At 38.3% G+C, this 13,544-nt stretch overlaps 1 protein-coding gene across 1 annotated transcript in view; it reads right to left on the bottom strand.

Moving 5' to 3' along the window:
* Positions 1–13,544, bottom strand: part of furinb (furin (paired basic amino acid cleaving enzyme) b) — a 92,815-nt gene that overhangs the window by 30,190 nt on the left and 49,081 nt on the right. The window contains exons 4-6 of the mRNA XM_085411847.1: positions 10,416–10,511; positions 8,668–8,796; positions 8,218–8,294 (exon numbers count right to left, since the gene is read on the bottom strand). Of these exons, the coding sequence (XP_085267973.1) occupies positions 8,218–8,294; positions 8,668–8,796; positions 10,416–10,511 (302 nt within the window). The remainder of the gene's footprint in view (positions 1–8,217; positions 8,295–8,667; positions 8,797–10,415; positions 10,512–13,544) is intronic.

Here is a 13,544-nt window from a genome sequence, read left to right as displayed (position 1 = left end):
TATTAATGTTTAAGACAGTTCTGATGTTGGCTTGTTGAAGTGAAGGTGCAACCTGGAAGTGTCTGCAGGGCAGCCATAGTAAGAGCTGGTGAAATTCTCTAAATACTAAAGGGAGGTCCTTCAGTTTTTCCTTCATTATCTCTCTGAACACTGACTAGAGCCTATACCATCCTTTAGAAGAAGGATGGTATACAAAATTAAGCAGCTTGAAGCCTATATAGACCTATAAAAATGTTTAATTTTGGTGATAAATTTATATTTTCAACTGGGCTTTACATCTGTATCATGCAACAAACGCATATGGAAAACTATCGAGCCATCCAAAATAAATGCAGTTGGCTTCTCTGAGCACTACTGATGCCTCTTACAGTCCTAATGAATTATCCTCACATCTTTCTCAGAAAAGAAAATGAACAGGCTGCTGGTCGGCTGCCTGGCTGGTATGGCTTTTCAGCACTGAAAGCACCACACATACACATTCAGTTTGTGTTTGAATTCTGTTACGCAGAGGATGTGTGTCAAAATATGCATCATCAAGTGAGACTAATGTCTAACGAATGCTTGGCTAAACTGTAGGATCTGAGTCTTGGCATTGCTCAGTTGGTTTTAGAGGGACTGAATAGGGTCCGTTCATTGTAGCTGCCAAAAGGATTAGGCTATTTTCTGCTCTACTCAACTCAGCTCAGCTGTGGCCTTAGGCAGGTCTGTTCAAATGGTTACAGTGGAGTGAGAAGTAGAAATAGCTTCATTGTGTGGATGAACACAGAGGTTCTTGAAGCTTTGTAGAGGAGATCAGATGAGCTTGTTTAATATTTCACGTTTTAAACCCTTGGCATTGAGTAAACATGCATTGAATCCTTTTCTTGTCTGCCTTCTTATAATGATGGCAGCCAATACAATGGACAGAAGGCAGGGAAGTATGTTGGGGTAGTTGACTGTCCATCAGAAGGAAACTTTAAATAGTCTGTAACTAGACTGATATTCATAGGCAACATATCTATAGGCAATTCACACTTTCTAATCCAACTCACTTGGATGTCTTTGTGTGGGAGGAAACTTATGTGGAGTTGGAAGGAAATACATCTTTTTTTTAGGAAGAAGAAGAGGACGAGATATCAAAATGCCCATTTTGTTTGTACTATGACTGTTCAGTAGCATTGTAACAATCCAGAAACCCATCGTCTCCTCAGCTGACTCAGCCTTCTGGGGCAATAGCTAATTTCCCACTGTAACCTGGATATCTGGCTCAAGACAATGATTATTGTTTAAGATGCAGAGGAATTTCAAAAAGCTAACAAAAACCTAAATCGTTGTCAGACGGTAATTCATGGTTGCCAGATTGCATTTCAGCAAATGCAATCCCTCTGTTCTTCTCCACAAGGACTGCTTACCTGCATGTAACCAACTCCTCCTGAAATTTGTTTCCTAATAGTATTCTGATTACTTGAGGACTAAAGGTGGACAAAAAAAATCTACTTGTCTTTCCATACAGAGTCTGCATATGCATATATCTATTAATAGAGATTAGACAAGTGCTACTTCCCCTGCCCTAAAAAATCATCATTACTCTGCTTTACGAAGCAATGTGGTGGAAGAGGAAATGGGACTCTTAATGTTGCTATCGTAGCTTAAAACGAGCCTAACCAAATGATGGAGTAACTGAAAAGACAATAAATGAAAAATAGTGCAGTGTGTCTCTAAACAAATTACATAAAATCATCTGTGCAACAAAGCACATTTAAAAGATTTTAAATGCATTTATACTAATAAAAGTAACTTTGTATAAAAAAGCAAAAAGCTTCACCCTGAATAGCATGTTAAACTGGACTTCCTCCACTTACTGCAAACACAACTGGTCCAAAATCAGTCTGTCACTGTATGTCTATTAAACAACACACCGAGAGAAAAAAAAAAGTGATATTGATTGAGTCGAGGTGATCAGTAATGTCTCATAAATTATAAACCCGGCTCACCACCTCCATAAATTACCCATTTAAAATGTTTACAAAACAGCAGCTTCATACTGCAAGAAGCTTTTCTTTAGCAAAAGTAATATCTTTAAAACAGAAAGCCAGAGGATTCAGGTTTAAGAGTGGGTTCTCTGCCAACTTCACCTCTTGCAAGCCTGCCTGGCTGTCAGGAAAATAAACAGGCTTTCCCCAGCAGAATAAACAGACAAGGGAAAGGAGAATTACAGTATTCAGGCTAGATAGAAGCTGGCAGCATTCTAAACAAGAATTGATAAACTTGGTGTAAACAGAACACAGCATTTATCTTCAGCATGCAATGGGCCAGAGCAAATAGGAGAAAATAAGGTTTTGTGCACATGCCCCCTGCAATTTTTAAAAAATATTTCTTTATTCATCCCACGATGTTTCAGGTAATGTCCAAGTCTGATAAAACTTTTGGTAAATTAGTAGCAAACTTTGGTTGTTTATTTACTCGGCACAGAGTATACTTGTAAACATGTACACTAATAGGGGAAGGAGAAAGAACACATGCACACTAATCAGACACATGCGGACTGCACTATTGTTTGACTTAAAATAACTTCTGAAAAACGCACTTGACATAGCAGCAGTTCAACCAATGCCAATTCCACAAAATGCTGTGCTCTAAAATGTCTCGTAAGCAAAGTCAACGCAGCCAGGTACGACCTGCTGTGTCAAACACTATAACAGAAGCATTAAAGCAGACAACACATCAGGAAGCCGTCTACTTTGATTTGTACCCTCCTTCAGCTTTGATTTTTCCTGCATCAGCCTCCAAAGACACAGATTTATTACCTCCATAAAGTCTTAGATATGCATTCAGCCTATGTACAGAAGGGATATAGATTTCCAAATAACAGGACGGGCATTTTTATTTGCATTCGGGTACAAAAATAAGGTTCATTTCAGGCCTTAGCCACTTGTCTTGGCCAAGGACACAGTGCCTGCAGATGGTATTTAACTCTTTTCCTTCTTTCTGGTGTTCAGTCCAAATTTAAATTGGATTGAGCTATGTTTTCAGCCGCTAAGTACATAATAAGACCCAAAGACATAAAAATGTTTTCAGTTGTATTGACAGTAAAACACAAACATTTTGCCTCCGCAGCGAGTGACCTTTCACCTTTCTTTCTCTAAGTATAATTAGGTGAAGTAAAGGTAACATCATGAATTAACTACCAACGCAACTTTCACATGATTAAAGAAAAAAACAAACAAACCTCAGTTTATTTTCTGTCTGATCATCAAAGAGCTTCAAAGAATTGCTCTTCTGCATACCTAGGGTGCAACAATTGGCTTTGAACTTGAGTTGCTGTTGTCTTATTAGCTTATCAGCTCGAAGCAGTCTGCCCATTCTACCATGAACTCTGGCATCAACAAGGCAGTTTTACCCAGAGAAATGCCGCTCACTGAATATTTCCTCTTTTACAGATCATCCTCTTTATACCTCAGTGTTTCTGAAATACTAGGACAAGCACATCTGGCATGAACAACCATATCTTATTCTAAGTCACCCAAATCACCCCTATTCGCCACTCTGATGCTCCATTTGAACTTCAGCATGTTGTCTTGACCATATGTACCGGGTTGCTGACTAGATATTTGAGTAAATAGCTAAACAGGTATGCCTAATGAAGTGGCTGGTGAGTGCATGCATGATCAAAAAACCTTTAAAGAGAATATGTGTAAGAATATACACTCTCTTTAATGTGTTATCTGCAAGCAGGAAACTGAAGGAGCAGGAAAAAAGAGCCCCAATAAAAGTTACATACTACTTTACCTCTTAAAAAATGTAACGCATCCCGCAGCCATCTGATGCAGGGGGTGTCTGCCCAGCCCCCAGTAATGTCAGAACAAATTAATAATTTAATGAAATTAAAATTAAAATGCGAGGCTTGTGCAGAACGGGTACAATTACATTCCTCTAGTCTGTGTCTTTTTGCTGAAGAAGTGCTTTCATGATCAGAGAAACAAATAGCCACGTTCCACCAAGGACAGAGCAATTTATTGGGGCAAGAGAAGCATGTAAACACTTTTCTTGGTCTTTCTCATTGCCATCATCCAGATTAGCCACTAAACCTTTAGCCTTGAGTTTAACCATTCAGTATTCAGAGGATGATGGGTTGATTTGTAATCACTACACACTCTCCCATGCAGGCATATGGATCTCAGTTAATGAAGCCCTGTGAAAGGTTCTCTATAGGAGATAACAGCTCTCCACAGGGAAGTTAGAGAAACAGAGTATATTGTATGTGGGTGGCTGAATACATTTGAAGAAGAGGGGGCAGTAACCAGGTGAGCTGAATTGCCTGGTTATGCATACTGTATGTGCCTTGGGAAACTCAAACCTTTCTCTTCATTTGTCTTTATTTGTTTTTTGTTGGAAAAAAACGAATATAAGCTGTTATAAACAAAACGAAAGAGAATAATGAATCACCACAAAATTAAAACGTTGAAAATCTGCACGGTAGTGTGTAGTTTCGACGTGTGAATAATAGAATGATATGAATGTGGCTGCATTTAGCGAGAGCTTGCCAAGAGAGTGATCTACTGAATTATCCTTAATTTTTACCTTGTCAAGAATTTAGAGGTGGGGGAAATACATAAAATCAGGCTAATCTGATTGCAATATAGTTACTCACTCAAAATATGAATGTTTTTAAAACGCATATATCTCAATTCTGGCAAAAAACAAACAAACAATATTACAGCACAGAAAAAGAAGTAGCTTCGTTTTACAAAAGAACCAAGGTAACACTAATTATAATGTTTGCAAAATAATTATTGCAAGTTTGAGTGACAACACCAGCAAGAGGCTGAAATGCTCATCTACAAAATATGAGTGTCAGTTATTTGATGTTTTAATAGTGCTACTGCTGCTGTCCAATCAAGCAGCTCATCTGTAAATGACACTGAATATCCTGCAATATGATAACATTATTGTTATACTTTGTGCATTTTTCTTTAGCAAAGAAAGCCTACGAATATTCTCTAATTTTCTTCATTCAAGATGTTTACCGAGAGGCTGATGCTACAGCTAGCATTAGTGTTCTGTCTAGATAATAAAGCTAAAAACTTACGTAGCTGCATGTGTTCCCTCACATAAAGCAGAGCTAAAAATCAATATCGAAAATCGATAAAGAACCAGATGGATCAGCAGAATCAATAGTGACACTGGTGTCAATAAAATCGTAACAATCCCAACTCCTAAAATGGAAATTGCTTAAAACGTTCTAGGTTGAGAAATACCTGAAGTTACAGTGTGTAAAATTTCACCACTAGAGGTCAGTAGATTACAGACTGCAGTTAACTGAGCTCTTTTTTTTCTTACATGAGTGCACAATTCTAGTTACAGTGGCTGCTGTAGGACAAAAAGTAAATGTAGTCGGCCAGTCTCCTCTTTATCTCATCTGTCCATATGTGTCCACATCTGTTTACCCCGGAGGAAGCTGTAAAACTTTGTGAAAGGAGTCGTCAAGTCGGTGAAACTCACTTCCACCCGATGAGAACAATAGGTGAGTTGTTGGGGATAACCTGAACTTTTCTGTAGCTAACCACTGCTGTTTTTGCTGATGTTAGCTGCTGTTAGTAAAGTGGATCTAACATTGGTTGACTTGGACACTTGGCAAATAAACTCTCATACGATGTGAAAATGTAATCAAACTGTTTATCAGAGAGAATGTGCACATTGAGTTGACACTTGAGTTCAACATTAGCTTGCATAATGCTGTTTAACTGGCTCAGTGTCAGCTGTCGGGAGACAGGAGGGGGTCACGTGTCTGATTTGCTGACAATAAGTAATTGTGACAATATTGGGAATAAATAAACATTTTTATGCAGATTTTCATGTGGTACAGTCCTGACTTTGGTTCAGGAGTCGAGGACTGAGGTGAAGAGGATTGGGATGATGTTTTCTATAGATGCTGGTCACGTTGTCTCTTTCCTTCTTGTTTTCACTTCTTTGGTGGAGGGGACCTCTGCGCAGATGATGAAACATAGGTATCACCTTGAATCTGAAGGTGCAGACATGAATTAAAATTTGCCTCCACAGTAGGCGAATGCCTACGAGTTCTCTTCTCCTCCACCTTTGACATATTATGTATGTGGCCGATCTCTAGCCACATACATAAAACCTGATTAGGCTGAAGGATGGTGTCCATGTAGGACATTGTTATCAAGTGGTCGAGATGGACTTCAATCATATTATTGTGAATTATGTTTCACAAAATGTTTTATGTTTTGCAGTGCATAACGTTTTCAGTAGTCGTCTCTTTTTTTAATGTCAGTCACATCAAATGTAAAAATGGCATATACATTAACCTTGCTCAGCCTTTACACAATTGATTTAAATTACATTTTCTAGACTGTCCTAACATTTGTGTAACCAGTGTTACCGTGTATCATTATGGGCCCAGCTGGAATTTCATTAGAATCTTTCACAAATACAAAATGTATTAAAACCGTGCTGCGATAAATTTTCATTAAAACTCTCCTTATTCACAGCTGGACTGATAAATATCCATGCCGTTATCAGAATTAATACCCCGATTCTGATAATGATGAACACATATTTTATTGATGAAGCACAAATGAATTACTGGCCTTCAACTAAACATGCACTCCCCTCCAAGAATAACTGCCAAGTCAAGACAGAGCATCTCAATAGAAAAACGCCTGAGATGAGAATTGAAAAATCAGCCTTGCGTGTCATCAGTACAAATGAACTGGCCTCCATGACTCTGGAAAAATGCCTTCCTCCGAGTCTCCTCTGCTTTTTGTTGTCCTATGAATATATTCATATAATCTCCTTGTGAGGGGGTTGTGAGCATTACTCACTGTCAGCCTGCATTGCTTTGTGGAGATTTGCATAACTCATTGGATATAATTTGTCCACAGGTCACTCCAAACACCAAAGCTCCACACTGTAGACACAAAGACACACCCTTGCTATTCATTTTATGCTCAGAAATTGATCCAATGTAAGATAATTACTCTAGCAGCTCTACCGACAGCAGCAGTAGAACGTGTGTAAGTGCAAACCCATGCATTTCATGTTTTTATTATGTTTGGAAAGTATAAGCATGGTGCAGTTTGGGAGCTGTAGTAAACCAGAGTCAGAGAGCAATCCCCTCCAGTAGTGCTTTGTTCGATCAGCACGATAGAGTGGGATCTACGATACACTGACAGGAAAGGCTGGATTCGCTCTGCATGGCTGCTCAAGCTGTCGGCAAGGACAAGAAACAGGCGTCTGTGCAAAAATTGCAGATGCCAGCCTCTTTCAAGATGAATAAATATTGCAGATGAACAGATCATATTTTGGATGATAACAGAAAAAAAACAAGCAAAACTAGACGAACAACAGAAGCTGCTTAAAGTGACAAACGTCAAAGCACCAAAAAGCAACTGTAAAGAAGCAGATTTATTTTAACAGCTTTTAATAATTTCTTTTAAAAACAACAACAACAACTAAAAAAAACATTAAGCCCATTGGGCCTTTCATTCTGACCAACTGTAACTGGAAATACTATCCTTTGAAACAAAACTAACAAAGAAAAACAACCATACAACCACAAAAAGACTTAGTGGCACGAAAAGAGAGAGATTTGAGACAAATCCTGCTGTGCATTTCAGAGGCGGGATGCAGCTTCTCATCTGCTCCAGGGGGGATTGGACAAAAGCAGAGGACCATGGCGTTTTGAGAAATGGGGAGAGAGGAGGGGATGAGCGATAAGGATTCATTCTTGCTGACGCTTTAGTGTTCCATCAATAAATTGGGACAAACATGTTTTCAAGTGATCACCAAAGACTGGAAGGGAAAAAATGGTCTGTATTTGTATTTGGGAAGAGCATGAGTTAATGGGGGGCAAGTAAACAAGAGCTGTATTGGCAACAAATAAGTGCTATTTTGGTGGTGGAGCGTTATGGGCTGGATTGATGCTACAGCAACTTGAGTTGTGTGCTGAAGCAAGAAAAAAGGGGAACAGTCTTTCAAGAGATTTCAGAATGACTGCACCCATACTTCCACACTTAAATAATTGGTTTCTGAATGCAAATGCCTGAGCCAAAAGCACTGGACCCAAAGTGGAATCCACTTTCTTTCTCACCAGTCCCTGATAACTACAGCTTTCAGGGAGCAAAATATAACTAATAAAACAAGAGGTGGACAGTCTATTCCAAATTATTTAATCACTAAATAAAAATGTATATTTCAAGTTTGCTAGCACATTACCTGTTCTCATTTCGCTGTGTATATCTTGGTTGAGGGTCAGTATCTCCATCATTTACGTCATAGCTGGCCTCAGGGTCCTAAAAGAGAAATAAGAAAAGGTTATGAAGTGATTTTACATTTCTTTTAAAGAGCTCGCTTAATTGTTTTTTCCTCTGTGACTAAATGTTTAAAAAAAAAACCCTGAAAAGCTGTCGGTCGGACCTTTTGTGTGCACAAGGGTTTTGGATGATTTTGATACAGCTAATAAAACAAAGGAAGTACGAAATTTTAGTGGCTATAATTCTTACTGAATAGCATGAAAATTAAAATACATATCAAAAAGTTGCCCTTTTATCATCACCAGTTAAAATAGACATTTTGTTAATTGGTTTCAAAATGCATCGTGTGTTGAGAAGTTTGGGACAAGAACATGTCCGGCTCCATCTCTGCTATTTGAAATTTATGACTTACGTAATTGCTTATGAGGTCGGGATGGTCCTTCTCAATGCCATCATCCAGGATAGTGACCACTACACCTCTTCCTGTGTAGCCCTGAGCCCAGGCTGCTTTTGTATTCAGATCTTGATGTGTTGGGTTGGACTGGAAGAGACAAAGGCTTTTGTTCAGCTGTCAATCTGCCATGACTGACTTTTCCGAGACAAAATGACAGAAAAGGTCTGTCAGTGAAAGAAGGTCCTACATCTTCTGCGAAGACCTTCTCTGCTGCATGTTATTAAAAACAGCATCGCTTGATACACCTGACACCAAGAAGATACGAGGGGAGATCAGAGGTGCTTCATGAACATTTTAAACTCCCATTTTAATGCATCACCCCGGTATGTCTGCCTCCTCAGGATGAGTTGCCCATTGTGAACATCCTACTGTTGTTTTGCTGTCAGTGAAAAAGAAAGACAACCTGTTGCAGGTCAGGCATCTTGGGGAGAGAGCATTTGCCTCTCGTACTGAAGAAATAACATTCGGCAGCATTCGAGAGGAGAGGGAGGGAGGCAGACAAAAGGCAGCGGTAAAGCGTGATTTGGAGGAATAAGTGAAAATCTGTACAGCTTGAAGAATAAGGAGAGGTGAGTGCGAGAGCTGACAGAGATGGTTACAAATAAACACAGATATACGGGAACAGAAAGACATTAAGATAATCTCCTCTGCCTCCTTTTCTTTTTCCAGTTTCCCTTTGACTTCACATTGAAGTGCACATAGCTGAAACTTATGAATACATTAAATACACATTATTAAATTCAGGCAGACACAACTCAATACATCACTTAAGTTTGCCCTAAAGTGACTGTGCTAAATAAACCTTTTATAAAAGAATTCTAAATCCCATAAATTTATTATGTGACCAAAACAGAACTGCAGCACTGGTGGTTTGTGCGTTCAGCTAAACCAGCTTTGTTTATTTGTTTGTTTAAGCCAGAGCTTTGCAATGTAGTTGAAATAGGAAAAAAAGGGTTTAAGGCCTGAGACGATTAGAAGTCTAATGCTGAATGGCAGAGGTAGTTCCACAACTTCTATTCACTGGTGATTTATGTCTGGGATAGTCAATGTTGTCATTAATCTGCTGAACTGACAGAGGTTTTATGTAGTTAAAAAAAAAAAAGGGGGGGGGGGGGGGGATTAAGGTGAATTGAGGCATCTCTGAGAAAAACTGCGAATAATGAAACAGACATGGAGGCAACATTATATGCTATCGATGCTTCACAGGTGATCTATCCTGACATGTAATTGCACATTCAACTCAACATCGTGGAAGGCACTACATTATATATTTGACTGAGAAAAAAAAAGTTGCAGGAGGTTAAAACAGGCCAGGTAAAGAATAGCCCATAACGGAGCAACACATCTTATGATTACCAGACCAGCTGTATTTAAATATAAATCTTCCACTTCAACAAAGAATATAGCTTGAAAACAGGCATTCCTACAGGCTGCTACTGAAATGACTGAATACAGAGAGGGCTTGAAAATGTAAAGTGGGATTTCAAATGCATATGAGAAGCAGCCACTATGTAGTCAGCTGACTGTACACCCACTTTATTTGTTGGTGAAGCATAGAGATATCTCTTTTAGAAAACTAGAACCATGCTACTGAAAATCTCATTATGTATGGTATTTCATAAGCATTTTAATTATTCCATTTCCCAATTTTAACATTTTAGTAATAATGTCAAACTAATGAGATAGATGGTAGGAAGTCTACACACCAGGTACCACTGCTTAGGGAAATCAGGATCCGTTAGGTCTTCATACACATCCCTCTTCTTCCTCTTTTTCACCACTTGCTGCTCTGTCCACAGGACCTGGATTGTCAAGGCACACACACGCGTGCACACACGCACACACACAAACAGCATGCCCACACAAAGCAAACAAGCAAACCCACACGCAAAAAGAAAAAGCACAGTTTACTCAGGAATCCTCATGATATTGTGTCATTATTAATGTTCTAATTTGAGAAATTGTTGCTGTGTCCCACAGACTGGGGATGTAGGAAAACACGGTCCCAGCTGTGTTCAAAAAGTAATAACTAGAAAGAGAAGCAGAGATGTGAAGAAAATCTAATTTAGTTCATTGCTCAGATGCACAGGGAAGGTGGCTACTGTACAGTGTGCCTGAGCAGGGGCCTTTGAAGTTGGGAGGGCTGCTGGGAAATGCTCAGGCTCAGTAAGTAAGGGTAACAAGTCTTGCTAATATCACACATAGTAAATTTCATATGGTGGTTTTGCTTCAGAAGTTGCAAAAAACAATGCAACACACAATGTTAACAGGTCACACAGCAAATCAGTTAATGCCATTCAACATTTGGGTTTTCATGCTAATACCCATATATTCTGAACACTCTGAGTACATGAGACAGTAGTAAGAATGCTAAAAGAGACCTAGTTTAAATAGACCCATTTAGGTCAGCAATTTATATTCAAGCCGTGACAAAAAATAATAAAAGGACAGCATTCATATGCTTAACAAGGAATGCCTTGTTGTAGGGGTGTGCAAATAATCACATTTTAACTTCTATTATGATTGACAAATATTAAAAACAACTATTAAAACAAGGTTAAATTGATTATTGTGGTGTGTTCCATTACTTTGGATCCGCCATAAAAATTCAATTTCACTATCTGAAAAGCTTTAGAAGATACGTTTCTCATTTTTTATTATTTTTTGAGTCTATCCATTTAATTAAAAACCCTAAAACAAAACCCAAACAGCCCACCCACCTCCAACAAGCATAACCCCATAATTATACGGGGTTTTGTTTATTTTTATGCAGAGCAGCTTTACCTCATGGTCACCTGTCAACTTGTCATCTATACAGAAAACACACAAATAATGCACTGGGGCATTGCTTTTTGTTTTTTGCTATACTTGTGTAACTACACAAAAGTTAACTTTCTTAAAATAAGGACAAAAATACTGAAAATACAATTCAAATACTGACTTGGGCTGAAATTATACTATAGCAGAGGGAATCTGCAGACAGTCGATTGAGTGAGCTTACAGCAGAGGTTTATTTTCTACAGCACTTAGAGCAAATGCTGTTCTGCATTATTATTATTGTCAATGATAAATGCATCCTTTGCTGATTTTTTTGTTGAAGGTGAAAAAGCCCAAACTTGCTCTATTTGCATGGAGAACACTCAAGTGAAGCGTGACTAAACTTTTGAATTTCCTTTACAATGCAGACTGTCAAAGTACAACTTGCTATTTAACTATTTTAGGTCTTTTCAGTGGATTTTTTTTTAGCATTTTGCAATCGCTTTGCTGCTGTTGGTGTTGTTTCTAATGGTGAGGCTTCTCTACTTGCTCGACTTCATGATTATATGCTTCTGTAAAGCACGGGGTCTGAAAGAAAATGTGTTGAGTACAGCTGCTGAGGGTGTAAGCTCCAAACCCAGCTGAAAACTTTGCCTTAGAGAATGCAGCCATTAACCTCATTGAAATGATCCTAGACTAATTAACATTTATCTCATTTCATTACATTTATAACTGCACATGTCTGACCTCACCGCACTGCTGCCCACTGCCCGCCACATTATTAACGGAGCAAAATTACCACCCATGATAATCTGCATACAGCCATCGACTACAGGATAAACAGCATTTCATTTATAGCTAAAGCTGACTTCAAACATAATTAATGCAATCTCTTTTGCAAATTGAGCAACATTTCAGCAAGACGACCTCCGCTTAATAACTACAAAAAAAAAAAAAAAAAAAAAGGTGGAATCAGTTTATTTCTGGAGATTAAGTGATCTTTGGAAATTAAAAAATATACTTCAAGTGTTGGGCAAGGACAAAGACTAGACAAATACAACCACCTGCACAAAGAAATAATCAAGAAACAAGGAGGAGGTCTCCACAAGGGCTAGCACTGTAATCTGCTTGAGCAATAAACATTTGTTCCATCTCTCTCAGTGTGTCCTGAGGGTTTTCATGTCTGATGACTAAGAAGAAGTCATGCTGGAGTTGTTGGCAAAGCAGAAAGAGAGAGAGCAGTGAAAAAAGACACACTGTCCTTTGATCTATAGCTCTGTGGCTCACTTTAAAGAGAAAGAAGGAAAGAAAAAGATACGTTTAGGGACTTTTTCCATTGCTATTTGTATGAATACATCTAATCAAATGACAATCACCAATAAATTGATGCCACTAACTACTAAGGCTGGGACTTATAGCTGAAAACACCATGATTATATTCATGAAAAACATATCAACGAGACGGTTAATAAGGAGGGTATTATTCTGTCTGCAGTATGCTTTGGAAAGTTTAGCAGTGAATGTAAACATTCCTAGTTTGTTTAGCAGGAAATCTCACAGGGGGCCTTTTAATTTGAAGCTAAATTGAAAATGTCATATTGAGCTCAGGACTGAAATAACTAAAAATTTGTTATTGTAGGAAACTATCGTGTCAATCAGACTGCAGGAGGGGTTGCTTGGAGACAGAGCATGCAAAGAAAAAAAGAAAAAAGAAAAAAAACTGTAACAAATTTTGGGTATCTCATGCATCATTGAGATCCATATATTTCACAAACTATTTAGTCAATAGCCTTTGATGCTCCGTAATTGATTTTACAGACTAGCCATGCTGCACAAGCTCCAATATTATTTCTTGATATGGAATTATTTCACAATAAAAAGTGTCAAAAGCAACAAGAGAAAAACAGACAACACGTCTTTTAAAGAATGATTTTATTGAAAGTACACTTGTTTACCTTAACTTTTCAATAAAGACAGATATTAAATATACATTCATCTATTTACAGCAGCACTTGTAAGCCTGCAAAGCTGATCTCAGGTTTGCACGCTGATGTGAGAGTCTGATTACCATGTAAAGG

Source organism: Rhamphochromis longiceps, linkage group LG7 (genome assembly GCF_057381845.1).
Source record: "Rhamphochromis longiceps isolate RC_006_pf linkage group LG7, R_longiceps_female_GT1.1, whole genome shotgun sequence".
Lineage (NCBI taxonomy): Eukaryota > Metazoa > Chordata > Actinopteri > Cichliformes > Cichlidae > Rhamphochromis > Rhamphochromis longiceps.
Note: the sequence above shows the minus strand (reverse complement) of the source record. Positions and strands in the feature narration are given on the sequence as shown.